The following is a 20,350-nucleotide window of genomic DNA, read 5'->3' on the forward strand; positions in this document are numbered from 1 at the left end:
TTGGGTAGTGATTAGTACGAGTTTGATGTGCGATGATGGAGTATAGGTTGTGTGTGTTGTGTTAGCATCATGGTTGATGTTGAATGTGATGTGAAATGAAATGACAGAAAATGAACACCTAAAAGTCCACTAGCCGGGTATCCTCTAGAACAGTATAAAAAGTTACATTTCAAAATGAACTATGAGCCTACGACTAACAAGAAAATGAAGAAGAAGAACATAAGATGAATATTACGGAAACTGTTTATTTAAATTCTACCACTGCTACCCCTATCTGCAACTTATCACTATCTCAGTGTACCATGTACTGTGAAAATGTGGCCAGCTGCCCAAATTATTAATTTACTTCAAAATTAATAAAGAAACTTTGGGCTAGAAGATGGTGGTGACAGCCAAACTATGCAGCTTGCTGGCTGGTGGTTGTCATAATCGTATGGCCTATGCAGGCTTCATTTACTCTGTGCTTGAGAATTTGAATACTGATGGCCTTTGAAAGATGCCCGAGGAGGGTTCTGACATGTTTTAAAATATATTACATGCGAGTTAATAAATTTTCAATGAACACAGCTGTGTGGATATGTGAATTCAATAAACAGAAGTCATAACTGCAAAGCTACTCCCTTTCCAGCTTGTTATGGAACCTAGAACGGTGACAATTTATATAATTTTTTTAGTTTATTCTAAATTAATTCTCACACTCAGTCACCATAAGGTGTTGTACAACAAGGAGCAGATAAAAACTTAAGTCAGATTTTGTTGAGCAGATCAGGGATATTCACTTTTCCAGAGCTAGATATTTTTAATATCTACAATAAATGAGACAGATCTATTGCTACTCACTGTAAAGACGGCACACTGAGAATCTGACAGGCATGAAAAAAAAGACTGTTATGCATTAAGCAATCAGCCATAGCTTTGTCCAGAAAAGAAAGGAAAACACACATACACTTTCACATAAGCAGGCAAACATGACTGCTGTCTCCAGCTGCTTTGGCTCTAGCTCTACAGTTAGAGAGGGCAGAGATAGTGGTCATGTGTGCCAGCTTGTGTCAATGTGTGTGTTCTCTTTTTTCTGAAGAAGACTGGCCCAAAGATTAGTGTGTAACAGCATTTTCATTGTGCCTGTCAGCAACTCAGTGTGTCATCTTTATGACGAGTAGCAATCTATTGTTTTCGAAATTGTTGATTTTTGCAACCTAAACTTCCCATCGTTTATTTATAATGTCTGTAAAATTGCCCTTTTAACTATAAGACACAACCAATTTTAGTGACACTTGTGTTCTCGACCACAATCAACAATCATTGGTTGGCAGTTAATTAGCAGAGGGAAAGCGCAAATAATTTTGTTTTCCAAGAATATACCTATTTTGTAGTGCGCATCTTCCTGAATATCTTGTTGTATACATTTGAGAGATTATAAGGCACGTTATTAGGTCTGAACTGTACCAAGATGCAGCTCCACACCCCTTCACACAACATTCTTGTCATATGTAAGTGCATTTCACTCTGTACAATTCAAATGTTTATGTTTGCACCAGAGATTGTTACTCATGAAACAAGGGACTATTGATATCGATACTTCCTCTGCTGCTAATGATATGCATTGTTTTGAGTGCTGATTTTTGTTTGTTCTCCATTTTGAAAAGCTTATAACGATACAGCCTTCCCCAAAATTCATATGAAATGTCTGATACCACCTTTTTTATATGCATCCAGATAGTTATCGGACAATTCAGTGCTTCCAAAGGCCTTGTATGTGTGTCTTTATATATATCACTATGTCCTATTTGATAAAGAACTTGATACTCATTGAAAACACGTGTGGAATGATCTGAAAGGTCGTGCATTGTAATTATTGGTGGATTGTTGTCATTGATAAAATTATGCACATACACTAAATTAAGTAACAAATCAAGAAATTGAAGCAATAAGTCCTTAGCAATAAATAACTAGAGACTGCAGAGATGTTAGCATGAAAAATCAATGGTTTTAATTAACAAAATTGTAATCTAAAAATCCAGTAACGGAAGACCTCACTATCTTGAGAAACAACTTAGAAGTTATTACCAAGCGATGTATATTCATTTGTTATTTATTTTTATACCTTCCTCTGCAATTAATATTCTTTGTAATTATATTTCTAATTAACTCTCCAATTGTTTACATCTCACAGTTTTCCAATTTCCAGAATTTGAGCCTTATTTGTGCATTTTATGTATGTAATCAAATAAAGCACAACCTCTGTACTACCATCGAATGTTAGTAACCAAATCCAAACTGTAATTAATTACGTAACTAAAATAATACAAGAAACATTATTGTAATTAAAGTTCAGAATGATTTTCTTATGGAAAACTAAAGATATTGCTATAAAAGATTGTCATTCAATGTTGTATTTTACACCTTATTCGGCTGTAACAACAATTTCTTTACGTTTTGTAAATTTTAATTGTAACAGCAAAATTGTACAAAATCAATAATGCTTTATTTTGGAGGCTATTGTTCAAATTCTATATAAAGCGATGTTGCGAGAAGTCAGTTTTGAAGTTAATTTTGGAAGTCAAAGAGATCAGTGAAGCCTGTCTGTGGTTTGTTTACATGATGAGTGTGCAGTTCAGATGTCAATTAATGTGAATAAATTTTGTAAATAAAATAGAAAGAAACTTCCACATGGGAAAAATATATTAATAACAAAGATTCCAAGACTTACCAAGCGGGAAAGCGCCGGCAGACAGGCACAATGAACAAAACACACAAACACACACACAGAATTACTAGCTTTCGCAACCGATGGTTGCTTCTTCAGGAAGGAGAGGGAAAGACGAAAGGATGTGGGTTTTAAGGGAGAGGGTAAGGAGTCATTCCAATCCCGGGAGCGGAAAGACTTCCCTTAGGGGGAAAAAAGGACAGGTGTACACTCGCACACACAAATCCAACGAAAAGTGAAAGTAAGATGATAGAGAAGATTTCGAAATGCAACAGAGACAATAACAAACGTAATTGTTGGGTTCAAATTAATGATGATGTAAATAAAATAGAAAGAAACTTCCACATGGGAAAAATATATTAAAAACAAAGATTCCAAGACATCTCTGCCCTTACTCTTTGCCTTTAAATATGTCTGCTTGTGTCTGTGTATGTGCGGATGGATATGTGTGTGTGTGTGTGTGTGTGTGTGTGTGTGTGTGTGTGTTTGTGTGTGCGAGTGTACACCTGTCCTTTTTTCCCCCTAAGGGAAGTCTTTCCGCTCCCGGGATTGGAATGACTCCTTACCCTCTCCCTTAAAACCCACATCCTTTCGTCTTTCCCTCTCCTTCCTGAAGAAGCAACCATCGGTTGCGAAAGCTAGTAATTCTGTGTGTGTGTTTGTGTGTTTTGTTCAATGTGCCTGTCTGCCGGCGCTTTCCCGCTTGGTAAGTCTTGGAATCTTTGTTTTGAATAAATTTTGTGACGCATGAAAATTTCATGTTCATTTATCAATGGACCAGGCAGAAGAAACTTAAGTTAAGTAATATTCAACATGAATCGTTACAAGCTTGTAGTGTGGTGTGAATTTTGAAACAATTTTCAGTTGGCTCTGTTATTTTTGATTTCGTTTGTGGCATATTATCGCACAATATGCCTAGAATTCATTGCTTCAACTGTAAATAATGTCACCAAGGCAATAGATGCACAGTAAAGGGTGTTACAACAGATGTTACACCAGTCAGTCAAGACTGCAACCTCTCAGAGCCGGTAAACAAACCACCACTGAGTATTTCAAGAAGGAAACTTGTTTTTGATGCTAATAAAAATGGAGGCTGTCAATCTGAAGGTTCGTGTAATGTTACTCTTGATGTTAATATACTGTCACAGTTTATATTGGACAATGTTATGTGCAAGCATTGCTTTGTTGTGAAGTGTGTTTCTGTGGTGGAAGTTGAGAGTCCCAGGAAAGGCCTTGCTACAAACTTATCTGTGATATCCAGCAAATGCAGCATTGCTGCATCTTGTATGACATCTAAAATCATAAACAAAAGTTATAATGTGAATTTGAGGTTAGCACATGGCACGCACTGTATTGGTAGGTGCAATTTAACGAGAATTTCGCTCTCATTTAAGTATATGGCGCCTTCAGGATTTGCGAAACGAACCCTGTCATCCAGGACCAAGTGCCACAAATGGTGCAGATTCAGCATGAGATGGGGATATTCACAGGCGTCTATTGTCTTGAGGCCTAAGTGCTGTAATGTGTGGGTGACACAGACGAGACCCTATGTCACTGGGAAACCCAGTAGAAGCCGTTTGTGGCCGAGGAGATGTGGTAGTGTTAAATATGACGGACCAAAGATTGGCTATAAAGGGTAACATTTATGAAAACTGTAGTAATGCTGGGAATCAAGCCACAGTAATTTTAATCTGCCATCCTCCATAAATTTCATGGTGATTCCAAAGAACTTGAATTTTGGTCACATCTATAATAGTATAGGCAATGCTAAAATCTGAACGCTTTGGAGGAACTTAATGACCGACATTTCATATAGAAGCCCATCATTAAAATGACAAACGCTGTAAATATCAACTCTGTAACTTTATTTGTTTAAAATATATAGTAAATTTAAATTATCAGTATTTTAGTTAGGCATCAGATCATTTCCTCCACACAAAACACATTGAACGATGACAGCATGACACCTTATTGAAACTTAGGTAACAGAATATTTGCTGTAATGTTTAGTGCAAAATAGTTACTTTTGTTTTTTATTTATTTATCAGAAAGCACATTTATGCAAGGCATTCAAAGCTAAGAAGGAAATTGTAACTGTTTTATGTAAAAGAATTTACTGTTTATTATGTGATGGATATTATAGTTACTTTATTTAGAACATGAAAGCGGTCAAGCTTTGCATATTTAACTATGTTAAAATGTAAAATAATGTAGGATAAGCTGTAGCCAGTCAGATGGAGGCTTCAGGAAAGAGAACTGCCCTAGACAGTTGAACAAGTATATTCGGAGTGCGGGAAGCACAGCCAGGGATGAATAGAGGAAGTGCTGGTGCAGACACGAAAGCAGACAGTTCGGCTGGAGACACCAAAGGGTTCAGTTCAGATTGAGATGCAAAAGTGGACAGTCGGTCTTTAGGCAGCTAGGAAGTGAAACGACTTAGAAACTTCCGTGTTGTGTGGTATCGCGGGACTTAGTCTCTGAGCGGTGAGCAGCGCGCACCTGGTGTGAACTCTACCTTTTTGCTTAGTTAAGGAGCTGAAGTATCGGACTTGTAATTCGCGATGCGATTGTGAATGATCGAACTGTGTCAAATGGATATGCCCTCGAGTGTAACAGTAACTCTAAATATGGCCACTTTTGCTATTAGCTTGCTTTCTGAATAAACATTATTCTAACCAAATCACAACTGTGGGGCCTACATCATTGATGGGTCATTAATTTAGTTCCCGATATTATTATTGCTGTTATTATGTGTTATATTAACTCAGAATTTTGCGAAATTGCCATCAAATAGATAATTTAACCAAAGGGTCACAAGTGTCTAATTTAGGGCTTGTAATGCAAAATGTGCGGGTCAACCCCCAGATGAGTTTGATCCAATACATACAAGAGGAACCGCATGTGAGCCCAAGCATCTTTGGGATGTTAGCTCATATAGTGGACAGAAGGCAACAAGAACACTTTGTGGAGTGATAATCTTCCACTGTCCCCAGCAAAATTTGAGAGACTTTATGGCTTGGGGCTGTTAAAAAAATTGCAGAATCATCAATGAAAAGTGCTGCAGAAGAATCTGTTTTGAAAATGATGGTGACAGAGACATAGTGGCCGCTTTTGATGGTACCTGACAAAAAAAAAAAGAGAGCACACTTCATTGAATGATGGTGTTACAACAACATCTGTTGACACTCGTAAAGTACTAGATGTTGACGTTTGAGCAAATTTTGTCATAGTTGTGTGAAAGGGATTCCAGATCATGAATGCAATATGAACTATAAAGGCTCAAGTGGAAGTATGGAAATGCCGAGAGTTGTCAGCTTGTTTACCAGATCTGTTGCCTCCCGTGGCCTGTGAAATGTAAAGTACCTTGGTGATGGTGATAGTAGAGCTTTCCTTGAGGTTCAAAAATGTGCTCCATATGGACTGAGACTGTTGCACAGAATTTAGAATGTGTGGGACATGTATAGAAAAGAGTTGGCATTAGGCTTAGAAGGCTGAGGCAAGATTTGTCATGAAAAAAAAAATCTGATGGGAAGGGAATAAAAGGGACAGGGCAAGTGAAGGATGCAGAAATTGACAAGCTACATATTATGGCTTGGCAATAAGAAGGAACACAGGGGACTTGAAAAATATGAAGCAAGCAGTTTGTGCCTTATACTTCCACAAAATTTCCACAGACAATAACCCTATTCCTAGAGGTCTGCGCGGTTGCGGATATCCGCGGTATTTGTTACTTGGCAGACAAAATCGCAACCGGTGCGGATATCCACAGGTCAACTGCGGATAATGAGCAAGACATCTGGCCAGTATGCTGCAATGTTAGTTGAAAACTTCATGTCTGTTGACATTCTTGGAATCTTGCAGGGCCCAGGTAGAGCGAATGTCTGTTGTCCTCAGCCTCTGGCTACGACCGACGTAGCTGTACCCAAGAGACCTGCACCTAATCCGTTTCCGCTCCCGTGTCTTTTGTGTGGCCTGTGAAGTGCTCTCTGGGTGGCAAACCTGCCCACTGTCTATGAGACAGGTGCCCGTTGCAATTTTCTACTGCCTTCAGCTAGCGCTTTGTAGTGACCGAGTGACAACTTGCATCGTAGCAATTAGCAGTGAGAGTTCTTTCTTCAAAGGAACACCATATAGATGGATACAATTTGGTGTAAGGTGAAAAAGGTGATTTTACATTAGTGAAGCAAAAAAAAAAAAAAAAAATATTGAAATCGCCAATTTGGAAAAAATTCAGATACGTATTTGATGGCAACAAAAAGATAAAGATATAGTGGCTTGTTTTACATGTAAAAAAGTATATTCCTACACTGGACACAAAAGTGGAACTTCAAATTTGCTAAAACATTCGTGTGAGGCTGAACAAAGTAGCATAATTACTTATTTAAATTCCAAGAGAGATGTGAAAGTTCCTGAAGTTCCGCCAAATTTGAAGACAGCCGCGACAGAAAAACTTATCAATCTTGTCAGCAAAGACATTTTACCATTCGAAGCTGCGTGTGGATCTGGGTTTCTCAAGACGGCACAGTTTCTTATTGATGTGGGGGCCAAGTACGATGCAGTGAGTGCTAAGGAACTGCTACCTCATCCAACCACAATATCCAGAAATTTGAAGGAAACGGCCGATCATCTGCGTGAATCTGTCTTCGCAGAAGTGAAGAATGTATTCAGAGATATAGGTGGAGGACTAACTGTCGATTTATGGACTGATTCGTATCGTAAATTAAACTATATGGGAGTGACTGCACTTTATGTTAGTTATGAAGAAGTGAAACTTGAGGATCCAGTGTTGTGCATCTGAAATTTTGAGAGTGAGATTAAAAAAAACAGGAGAAAACATTAAACATGAATTAATTTAAAAAAAACAGGAGAAAACATTAAACATGAATTAATTAAGATACTAAGGTCGTTCAATTTATTCAGTGCTGTGAATAACATCGTGTTCGTTACGGATAGAGGTCCAAATATTGTGGCTCTGGCTCTGAGCACTATGCGACTTAACTTCTGAGGTCATCAGTCCTCTAGAACTTAGAACTATTTAAACCTAACTAACCTAAGGACATCACACACATCCATGCCCGAGGCAGGATTCGAACCTGCAACCGTAACGGTCGCTCGGTTCCAGACTGTAGCGCCTAGAACCGCACGGCCACTCTGGCCGGCTCCAAATTTTGTGGCAGCACGTCGCCAATACAAGAGGCTCTCGTGCTCAGCACACATTCTTAATACTGTGCTGGAGCACACGACTTGAGGAGACGCGAATGATGAGAAGAGTGACGTGCAGCGACTAATAAATTACTGTTGAGCTATCACAACTTTCATTAAAAGATCTAGTCTTCAAAATCGCCTTCAGAAGTCACTGAAAGGAGATACAGACACACGATGGAACAGTAAATTGGATATGTTTGAGCCTATTAATTCACAATGGTTTGAAGTTCTGTCAATTTTGTCAGAGAAAAATCAAGATAGTTTGATTGATTCTATAGACAAGAGGATGTTGGAAGATATAATAACCTTTCTGACACCATTTAAAATAGCTTATTGTGATCTCGAAGCCTCCAAAACAACTAAGCTTTACTTGTGTGTGTTGTGGTAGTTAAACTTATCTCCTTCCTTGTAAAAAATGATGGCGACAGCCCATTTCTGATAGATTTAAAGAGTACAGCCAAATCTATTTTAATCAGCAAATGGGACATAACAGTAACCCATAAACTTACAACGTTTTTGTATCCAAAATATAAAAACCTAAAATTTCTTAGCAGTGTCGAAAAAGATGAAGTTATGAAGGAAGCGAAAAATTATGTTGCGAGAAATTGTCCACAGTTAAAAGATAAGGAGGAAACAACATCTGGAATTCCTGCAAAAAAAAAAACAGAAGTCTGACGTACTTTTTAATGAATTTGAAGATTCCTCAGAAGATGAATCGACGCGAGATCTTGACTCTGCGTCAGATGAAATTCTCAGATATACTAATGATAAAGTCCAATTTTCGGAAGGCATTAACCTGATAGCTTTGTGGCATGGACGTGAAAACGTCTATCCGCGTCTTTCCAAACTCGCAAACTTCGTTCACTGCATTCCAGTGTCCAGTGTGCCATCTGAGAGAAGCTTCTCTACTGCGGAACAAATAATGCAGGACCGACGCATGTCTTTAAAGCCACAGATGATTGATGACATATGTTCCTTCATAGTAATCTTCCAAAGTAAAAAGGTACTTGTACAGCTTCTCTTACTTCACTGTATTTTTTGGCTTATCGGAATTAGTTACAATTTTTTTCATCTGATTCTTTCTTTTACAGAATTTGAATCAGAAGCAAGCAGAAGTTGAAAACATTTAATCTGAAGCCTGTGAGTTTTTATTGTAATATTTATAGTAAGGAATTTCCTTGACATATTGTTAGTATTGTTACTATTCCCAACAAGAACATTTAAGTAGCATTAGGTAAAAGAAGGAAATATTTAACAAGCAATTTGTTTTGTTGTAATTTTCATATTAAAGAGCTCAATTTTAAGTTTTTCCTCTTCCCAACAAGAACATTCAACAGCTAACACGTCAATATTATTTATTATTAAACTAGGTAATGATGATCTCATAAGTGCCTACCTAAATTTTAGCGTGCACTACTGTAACATTTGCAGCCGCCAATCACTGTCGCTCTTTGTGAACAGTGAAACAGCCCGGCCAGAGCGGTGGCACGGCGGGCCTTGTAATTAGTTACAACCTGTGACTGCAATAGCCCGTGAAAGATTATTCTGATCGCATTGAAAACTTACAAAATATTCAAATCATCCAACATAATAATGTCTTTTAATTTACCAGCCAATTAGTAAAGATAAGGGCTGAAGTTCGTAATAAAATTGAACATTTTAACTGTAACTCGGTATTGCTTAACAGGAAACAGTGCCTAACATTTGAAGTTATGGGACAATGGTTTTTACATACACATCTTGAAATCGTTTGCAGTTCCATTAAACTCAAAATTATTTTTTAACATTGAAAGTATTCATTGCGAAATCTACTGCAAATTTTGTCTTAGTAATTTAGACCGATTCTGAGGATGTTTTAAAGTGTGAAAAACTTTGTTTAGTTGAGAATGAAACAGACATTTCATTTATCGCTAGGTCTTAATTCGATAAATCAGCCAAAAGTGAAGTTCGAGATTTCAATTGTATTTTTAGCTAAAACTAAATGGACTCCTAATTTCTATAACCACTGATTTTGTTGTCACTCTTCGGAAGACGAGTTATTTCTTCCAGACAACATCAATTATTGCTGGGAGTTTAACTTTTTCACAGGTGCGCCAGTGTTTTGCAGTGTAGGCCTAATGCTGTAAATATTTTCACCTGGAAATGACGAGGACTGAACGCGTAAGCTATAATAAAATCATCAGCTGACATGAATGGCTTCAAAATTTGACACATCCAAGCAGGGACTACAAAAAAACCTGTTGGTAAATGGTGCAGCGTGCTAGTAACAGTTTAAAACCATCGTCATTTTCAGCTGCCTTGGCACAAGAACAGCGAAATATAATTGCTTCTACACACGTATTTTCATCATTTAATACTATTACATTTAATTTTATTTTTTTAAATAGCATTTCCAATCTCACGAGATTCGATTTGCTACTGTGTGTGCTCCAGAGCGTCAATGCTTTCCTGTTTGGAATGGTCTGCTTTAGATGCTTTAGAGTAGGTATAGAGCATTTCCTGTGATTTAAGAAGACAAAAGTAGTTAAGTTGTTGCAGAAATGGCACCATAACAATAACTATGTCATCAAATACCATAATTCTAAGTACTACTGTTTATTACTATTAATTATTCATTCAAAACTTAAATATATGCAAATGCGGATAAGCAACTTGCGGATGCGGATTAATTGCTGCGGATGCAGTTGCGAATTAGGACCTTGCGGATGCGGTGCGGATTGCACTTTTCTTATCTGCGCAGACCTCTACCTATTCCCAACTTGTGCCCAAAAGGAAATGAATCATGGTTGGCTACTGAAGGTCAATTGCTGGTGGTGAAGAATATCATTACAGGAATTCTCTACCAACTGCTGTAATGGAAGCCATCAACCCTATATTCAGGGACCCTGCATATGAAAACTTATTGAAATGTCTTCATGGTGGTACCCAATACCCAAATGAAAGTTTTAACCAACGTGCATGGGAAAGATGGCCAAAAACCATTTTTGTAGGAAGAAATGCACTTGCTATTGGTGTTTATGATACAGTTTCATGTTTTAATGATGGTGTGCAAAGCAGGAAATACGTTTTAGAGAAAATGGGAATTCAGCCCGGAGTGAACTGCACCAAAGCTTTGTATGCGATAGACAGAGAGCATGTAGTGAAAGCAGATAAATCATTTTTGGAGATGATAAAATCAAGAAGAGTGCATCATAGGAATGTGAAAAGGAAGAAAACTGATTTAGAATATGAAAAGGAACCTGCTTATGGTGCTGGACAGTTCTAAAAGAATGTCAAATACAAGCAGAAACTTTAATGGCCATTTCCCGCAAAACAAAATTTCTGCACTTAGGTACATGTGACATAAAAAAAAAAAACAAAAAAAAAAGAAACATCCTATTACTTTCAAACTTGGTATGATTATTAAACACAAACTCCTTAATGTAAAAACTCTAGAATTTTCCAAATCCATTAAAAACTGTGATAAAAACCTGAAACATTCCACATCATTACCAAGTGTCGTATTCATAATCTATGGAACAAGTACTAATCTAATCTAATTCACTACAAAATTTGAGTTTTTTCTAAACATGAAGTTTAAAATGTAGACGCTCATTCGTTTTTTCATAAATTAAATAAATTCTAGTGTTGCATACACCTGTAAGTACGGTTTGTATGTTGTGCAAAATTCTTTGAAGAATCTCTTTTACTTATGAAGAAAAGTATACCTATAGCAACAAATGCAACCAATAGTAAGTAAAAGAACGGTGAAATTTCATATGCAAAATAAAAAAATTATTTTGCTACGTGTTTGAACTTCCATTGCTATGAGTGTGAATCCTGAATCCTTCCTGGTCATACTGACAAAAGTTTTGTGAATTTATTTGGAAAAGTATAGACAGTGGAAATTAAAATAACCTGTGGTGCCTCTCCTGCTCCAATTCGGCCAATTTGACAATCTACTCGTCTTGAGTATTGTGGGGTGAATTTCAGGCCGCCATATTTCTCTTATGGACACCTTTATGATTCTTGCTCTTGTGCAGTGAGAGAAACTTAAAAACTGTATATAATCAAGTTGTGTGTTAAATTAATATTACAACAAACTTTTAAAAGATTTTACTTTACAAGCTATATACTTCATTTACATTTCTGCGCCATGTAAGTGACCCATGTTAGTTCCTAATTTACAAGTTGATTTCATTTCTTTGGTATCCAATGTTAAGATTGGAGTAAATAAGCAACTGGGCAACACTGGGTGATCAAATACTATTTAATGAATGGACTGCTGCTAACTCAAAAGGATATTCACAAGAAAAACTACACTTGTCAAAATTACAAAGAAATATATGAACTGTACATTTGAAAAACATCACTTCCATGAGGCTGTTACTTTAAAATAGTACTTTACTTTTATTGTACTTCAATAAATTGTTAACTTTTTATAGCCAGTGTCTGTAGTTATAATTAGTCAACATACTTCAAATCCCTCTTTGTTGACTACTGACAATTTATTTTTATTTTGCCTTTTTTTAAATTCATTAGGAACTTCACAAATGGTATTAAATCAAACATAGTTACAAATATGGTTTGGTTCTAAATCTAAAAACTTTTGAAATGAACAGTTTTAGAGCTGAACCACAAGTGGTTTGATTCCAGTGAACAGACAATGCTTTAAATTAACAAAACAAAACACATGTGGCAAAATAAAATTGCGCTTTCAGTAGTTGTATAGATATTTGAAATACCTTAAGTAAGTGATGTGGCTTTTGCCCATTTCCAGGAATATGTTACCATATTGTTTGCTTTATAAGGTAAAACATCAACAGGTGAGTTCAAAAACAGTTTTTCAGAAAATGCATAATGTCACCAAAAACTTAACCTATATACTGTTCTCTAAACTCGCAATGCTGCAAAGCAGATTGCTAGTACTTATCTTCAGAAGATACATGTGGTTTGAAAATTTTCGAAATGGAATTTTTCTTATTATATTATTGCTGTTATTGTCTTTGGTCCAATGACTAGTTTGATGCAGACTCTTCATTTCTGCGTAACTATTGCAACCTACATCCAGTTGTATCTCTTTACTGTAGTCAAACCCTTGTTCTCTTCGACATTTTTGCACACCACAATTCCCTCCATCACCAAATTGACTCTTAAGAATGTGTCCTATCAATCCTTCTTTTACGCCAAGTTCTTTTATCCCCAACTGCATTCAGCACTTCCTCGTCAGTTATTTGATCTACACATCTGATCTTCAGCATTCTACTGTAGCACCTCATTTCAACAGCTACAGTTCTACTCCTGTCTGTATTCCTTACTGTGCATATTTCACTTTTGCATTATGGCTGCACTCCAGGCAAATACTTTCAACCTTAAAACACTTAAATTTATTTTCAATGTTGTTATTTCTACAGTTTTTCTTAATTCTCATTTTACAGCATCTTTAGTTCTGCTGTCACCAGATATTTTGCTTCCCAAACTGCAAAACTCATATAATACTTTCAATGTCCTCATTTCCTAATACAAATGCCCCAGAATCACCTGACTTAGCTTGAATACAATCCAGTAAACTTTCACTTTTACTGAGGCTTTGCCTTACTCTCTTTTCAAGACATTACGCAGTCCAGTCAGCTGTTCTTTCAAGTCCTATGTAGTCCCTGAAAGATCTACTACGTCATCGGTAATCCTCAAAAGTTTTTAGGTTCTTCTTGAATTTTAATTCCTTTTCAAACTTCTCCTTTGTTGCTGGTTCTTTGTACAAATTGAATAATATGGGGAACCATCATCAATCCTGCCTCTATCTCTCTTCTCAAATACTGCTTCCCTTCATGTCCTTTGCCCCACCTTTGACAACGTAGTTTCAGTCTGGTTTCTGAGCAGGTTGTATTTAGTTGTCCGAGTGGCATTTTGTCTTTTATGTCCTGTATTTTATTCCTGATACCTTCAGGATTTGGAAGTGTGATCTTTGATCAACACTATCAAAAGCTTTTTCCAAACATACAAATGGTATATGTGGGATTGCCTTTCTTCAGCCTAACACATAAGATACATCATAGACTCAGTACTACTTCATGTGTTTGTATGTTTCTCCAGAACCAAAACTGATATTCTCCACTTCAGTTTCATTATTTGTTTCTGTCTATAAACAATTTTTGTTTGTATTTTGCAAACATGACTCATTAAACGGATGGTCGGGTATAACTCACAACTGGCTGCATCCACCTGCTATGGTATTGGAATTACTAGTCTTCTTCAAGGCAAGAGAATTGTGCCTGTCTTAAGTATCCTGTATATCAAGTAGAACTGTTCTGCTATTGTCAGTTATCCCAAGGTTCTTCATAAGAATAAAGGAATATTGTCTCTCACATGCACCTTGTTTAAACTTTGGTCTTGCTGCATTCTATCAAATTCTTCCCACGTCATCACACAGACGTCTCATCTTCATCCATTTCTCTTTTCTCCCAAGGGTTCTTTAATTTACCTATATGCAGCACCTATATTTCCTTATTATACAACATACATATTATTTTTTGTGTACCAGAAGTAGTCAGTCCTTTGTTGCAGAAATTTAAACATGGAAAAGAAAGTTAAATATACAGAAAAACACTAATCTGTGGCACACTAGGGAAGACTGTAATTAATTTTCCATACCTCTACATGAAGATTTGGTCCAAATATGTGCGAAATAATCTGGTTTTCGATAAGCCAGTTGGCAAGATTCTGGCCTACATTTTCTACTTCCATTATGCTTTCATTGTTGCACAATTCATTGAACATGTTGATGTGGCTGTTGATCTGTGCAATTCCTGCAAGCCTCATAGTCAGTGTAGAGCTGGTAAAATATTTAAAAGCCAAATCAAGGCCATCACGGTCAAAAGCAAGTGGTGAATCAAGAGGATCCTTCACAGCACTCCACATGAAATCTGGAAATCAGAATAACCAAAAAATTATTTCTAAATACCAACACTAGGTTAAATTACCTTTTAAATTTTACCGTGTTAGTACAGAATCACATTCTAGTTGATTTTAATTTATCAATTAGCATTCAGGAAGCAAAAATAAAATGTTTCTGTTTCTTTCCTTTCAAAATTATTTTACACTTACTATCAGATATATTTCCTCTACTTGAAACCAAACTATTGTTACAAAGAAAATAGTGACACTTCACAAAAGCATTTAAACACAACATCTTTAATATTATAAAGAAATGACTGATCCCTTGCTGCATGTAACATGCATTTGCGTACCACAGCTTTCCTCTACATTAAAACTGATAATTCCACAGGACAAAAACTTCCTTATTTTCAGTGGAAGAATAAAAATCTCCAGGGTGCTGTTTATTACATTACCTGCCATTGTTTTGATACCAGGTACACGAAGATCCTTATCCGGAAGGCCGCACATGTATCTCAACACACGTGACCGCAACGGAACAAACAACTGTACAACTGAACGATAGTTGAGCCATAATTTAAGATTGCACACAACTGCAACAAGTGCATGGGCAAGTGGGACAGGCAAGGATGAGTTCTCAAAACATGCTGTCATCGCCGCTGGTCCACCAGCCTAGGCAGAAAGGAAGGAATTTCTGTATGTACATTTAGCACAATTCTCAAACATAATGCAGCATATTTCTCAATACATGACTATATAAATGAAATTACACATAACATAAATCATCTCATATATATGCACTCTCCACATGAAATAAAAATCTTACCATATATTAGAGATGCTGAGCAGCAGATAGGCACAACAAAAAGGCTGTAACAATATAAGTTCTCGGCCATCAAAGTCCTTTGTTCACACACACACACACACACACACACACGACTGCAGCCTCTGGCAGCTGAGAACATGTCACAACAGGTGTACACACACACACACACACACACACACACACACACACACACACACACACACACACACACACACATATCCATCCGCACATACACAGACACAAGCAGACATATTTAAAGGCAAAGAGTAAGGGCAGAGATGTCTTGGAATCTTTGTTTTTAATATATTTTTCCCATGTGGAAGTTTCTTTCTATTTTATTTACATCATCATTAATGTGTGTGCGCGAGTGTACACCTGTCCATTTTTTCCCCTAAGGGAAGTCTTTCCGCTCCCGGGACTGGAATGACTCCTTACCCTCTCCCTTAAAACCCACATCCTTTCGTCTTTCCCCTCTCCTTCCTGAAGAAGCAACCATCGGTTGCGAAAGCTAGTAATTCTGTGTGTGTTTGTGTGTTTTGTTCATGTGCCTGTCTGCCGGCGCTTTCCCGCTTGGTAAGTCTTGGAATCTTTGTTTTTAATATATTTTTCCCATGTGGAAGTTTCTTTCTATTTTATTAACAATGTAGTAACTATTATAGTGCCCCGACAGGACAGGCACAGTTTTTCTGTAACTAAAGCATAAACATCAGTCTTCACCAACGAATGATTACTTTGTAATTCAGCACGTTTATGATGAAAATTCCTAGTTTGCTATTATTCATTACACAAGGAGTACATATAACACAGCAACTTGCACAAAGTATGGTATGACTGAATCTAATGCGGATTGTTTATTTCCATTTGAGAAAAAGTTGTAAACTGCTTTTTCATCAGGGAATCTTGAAGAAAACCAAAAGCTGGGAAATATCCAGAACTTGATGACAGGGTTATTTCTTGCGTACAAGATAAAAGGAAATATGAGATACTTATCTCTTAACAAATGATCTAGTGACACACCTTGAAAATTGCAAAGACACTATAACATAATGGGTCTAGGGAGAAAACACTGGCAGCAGCTGAACATAACAAATAGTTAACATCTTATGAGTGGTTGAGGTATAGCTTAAGCTCAGCAGGGCAACCAGGATGTGTTTACAACAGAAAAGCATGACTTAACAAGTCTTGGGAGAATTCAGAGACTACAGTGGAACATAATGAAGAGTTAAAGTAGGTTTTGGGTCTGAGTAAATATGAACAGAAATCTACAATGCTGGAAATGGTTTCCACTCAGCAGATATAGAGAAGACCTATGCACAATGACATATCTGCAAGTAAGCAACTGGGTTTTACTGTCAGGGCATTTACAGACAGTTGCAGGTCAACTACAATGGACTGTGCAGTTGTACCCTAAGTAGCATAAACAGCTGGCTGATAACAGATATTACACACACTTTAATAACATGAAATGAGGCCAGGAAGACTGGTACAGAAAATGCAAGAGCATTAAGTCAATCAATAAAATACAATAAATCATATACGAAGTTACTACCTCGAATCATAAACATATATTTATAATCATACCCCTCATCCCAACACCAGTGTTTCCAATTACTGAGTGATAAATAATTCAACGATACAAAATAAATCATATGTTCAGTAATGGCATTGGATAGCAGCCATCACTGAGAAAAACAACAGTGTTAAATATTCTATAATATTATGTTTACATGTCTAAGGGTGTCGAACCAGACCATTCTCCACATTTACACTGATAAAGTGAGACAGTATGCAATTATTAGTGAAGTGATTAATCAATCCCATGTTGAATGCTGAATATAATTTGAAGCACAAATATTTCCGTTTTAATGAGCTATGTAACTAAAAATATAAGAATTGATGTTGGCAGAAACATCATGACATAATCAGTTAGAACATGTATTTCAGTTATAGAATCATCAGTGAAGGAATGAATGTTCATTTGTATATAAATCAATATGTTGTACAAAGTGTTGTTGGGGAGATACTCAAGCTCTCATTGGCTGAAGTGTCACGATTATGACAATGATGATGATGATGGATGCTGGCGGCGAAAGATGTGCCATTGGGAGTAGGCGAGACGGAGAAAATAGGAGAAGAGTTTGGGACATCAATCTAGAAGGAGACAGAGAGTTTCCTATCACTGGAGAGTACAGCAGAGTGGTGTGATTTTGTTTACGCGGAGACACTTTGGATCGCTAATCAGGTCTTGGTTATGGGCACCTAAGAATGCAGATGAAGGAACTTACATACTGAGTACACATCACAGCTTGATCTTAGAGGAGATTCTGTCATCTTTCATGTCACACTAGATAATTCACAGGCTGTTGACATAGTTCAATAATTAACTTTATTTATGTATAAAACTGGTTGTAGGACCACCATTCAGCAGGAGTTTGGACCTTCCTGCATGTACCACTTGTTCTTAATGGTTAGATTTGCTGTGCTGCCTATGTTTATTACTAATGTTTGTTTTACATCTACATCCATGCTCCACAAGCCACCTGACAGTGTGTGGCGGAGGGTACTTTGAGTACCTCTATCGGTTCTCCCTTCTATTCCAGTCTCGTGTTGTTCACGGAAAGAAAGATTGTCAGTATGCCTCTGTGTGGGCTCTAATCTCTCTGATTTTATCCTTCTGGTCTCTTCGCGAGATACACGTAGGAGGGAGCAGTATACTGCTTGACTGCTCAGAGGGTATGTTCTCGAAACTTCAACAAAAGCCCGTACCGACCTTCTGAGCGTCTCTCTTGCAGAGTCTTCCACTGGAGTTTATCTATCATCTCCGTAACGCTTTCGCGATTACTAAATGATCCTGTACTTTCACGATTACTAAATGATCCTGTAACGAGGTGCGCTGCTCTCCATTGGATCTTCTCTATCTCTTCTATCAACCCTATCTGGTACGGATCACACACCGGTGAGCAGTATTCAAGCAGTGGGCGAATAAGTGTACTGTAACCTACTTCCTTTGTTTTAGGTTCAATAATTTATAACTCACACGTCTTGTCTACCCTCAATTATTCAACCTCAAGGTCATCTTTTACTAAATTATTTTGCTAATACAGGAACAGGGTGTATGTTTCGTCTGTAGGACTTTTATGGGTGACAGAGGGGGCAGAGCAGTAATGTCACAACTTAAAACATACTACAGATAGAATTATCTGGGAGTATCAACTGGTGTCACAGGTTTACATGCATATGCAGGCTTCCTGTACTGCACTAATACGGACAACCAGAAGATTTTACGGACAAACTTTGTCAATTTAAAGAAGCACATAATCCAAATGCAGTAGTGCACTCTTACCTTGTACACTGGCTCAGCAATGTCAATGAGATGCTCAACATGTGAAGCAATACAACATGGACTACTGAAGGAAAAGCCATTACTGTTTAAAAAAAAAGTTGCTGTGATGTTAGCAATTACTGTAGGAGGAGGAAAGCCGCTCCCATGGTAACTTGAAGAGTGAAACGTTGCCCAAGAAAATTTCCTTGAGGGTCAGTGATTAGTAGTTATAAGAAACGCTAGATGAACATAGAATTAGTGGTGGACTGGTTAATTACTATTTGTAATTGTAGTACTAGCCTGCCATTCAATAAGCGAGCTATGCTAGTGTGGGATGCTATTCAAGGTAAGCTCACACCAGAAGTTAAGAATAAAGTTGCTGTACTGGAGACAAACTTACAAGGTGACCCCATGGCTAGGATCGACTTTCTTAAAGCATCTACATGGTGGTGTAAGTTAGGGTCCCAGGTGTCACACCCTACACCCATTTGCCCTGGTGGACACTCATTTGCAAGTAATCGACAAAAAAGAGTTTCACAATTTCTTCAGATCCACTGAACCCCACAACTGTATTGCTGATTTTAAAAAGTCAGTACTAGCCATCAGGACCTTCCCTTGTTAGTCATCATGTCTGGAGGTATGACTTCAAACTGCAGGAGCTAGATGTTGTAAACAAGCCACTTAAAAACTCATCTCCAACAATACTACTCTGATCGGTTTTCAGAAAGGGATCACAGAGTCTCTTCATCTAGCAAGATTAAAAACTACCAGTCAGCCTTATGTGTGTGTGTGGATTCTCCCTTCAAGGGCACAATATCACCAGATTCTATCATCACAACACTCAAGAAGTGCTGGATGGCCAATGCCAAGCATGGTAGCCAGGACAACATACTTAGCAAGAGTAGCAAAAATACTGGACAAATGTCAGCAGTGAAGTTAACAGTGACATCAGTTCAATGAAGTCTGTAATTTCACAGCCTATTTCTGAGTAACTTCAACAAGACTGTGACAAAGTTTCCCTATATTGTGGTTTATAAATGTGTGACATATAATTAAATTTTCTACACTGAGTTTCTCTATATAAACCTCTGTCTCGACCTTAACCTAACAATAAATTTCTTGGGACTCAAAGTTCTTTCAAATTTTAACACTAATTTTGCAGGCCATATAATTAGTTCTTCTATCCTCTCTGTTGGTGATATTATTTTTTCGAATGCACTGAAAGCCACTGAACAACTTCATCTTAGTCGATTTGAGCGAGAATAGTTGATACCTCACTTCAGCGAGAAACTGAGCTTTATTTCAGAATATCTAAGCTCTGGTCTGAAAATGGCAATACGCAAAACATGTTCCAGACAACATGGAATAATTTAAAACAGCTCAGGTGATACAGGCAGAGTTATTTAGACAACTTTAT

The 20,350-nt window shown here is 37.3% G+C and overlaps 1 protein-coding gene across 2 annotated transcripts in view; it reads right to left on the reverse strand.

Moving 5' to 3' along the window:
- Positions 1–20,350, reverse strand: part of LOC126352307 (ubiquitin carboxyl-terminal hydrolase 34) — a 538,206-nt gene that overhangs the window by 501,728 nt on the left and 16,128 nt on the right. For both annotated transcript variants that reach the window (XR_007565188.1, XM_050002677.1), the window contains exons 5-6: positions 15,241–15,457; positions 14,543–14,814 (exon numbers count right to left, since the gene is read on the reverse strand). Coding sequence is in view for 1 of the 2 variants with exons in the window: in XM_050002677.1 (XP_049858634.1) it covers positions 14,543–14,814; positions 15,241–15,457 (489 nt within the window). In the remaining variant the exon portion in view is untranslated. The remainder of the gene's footprint in view (positions 1–14,542; positions 14,815–15,240; positions 15,458–20,350) is intronic.

Source organism: Schistocerca gregaria, chromosome 1 (assembly GCF_023897955.1).
Source record: "Schistocerca gregaria isolate iqSchGreg1 chromosome 1, iqSchGreg1.2, whole genome shotgun sequence".
NCBI classification, from domain to species: domain Eukaryota; kingdom Metazoa; phylum Arthropoda; class Insecta; order Orthoptera; family Acrididae; genus Schistocerca; species Schistocerca gregaria.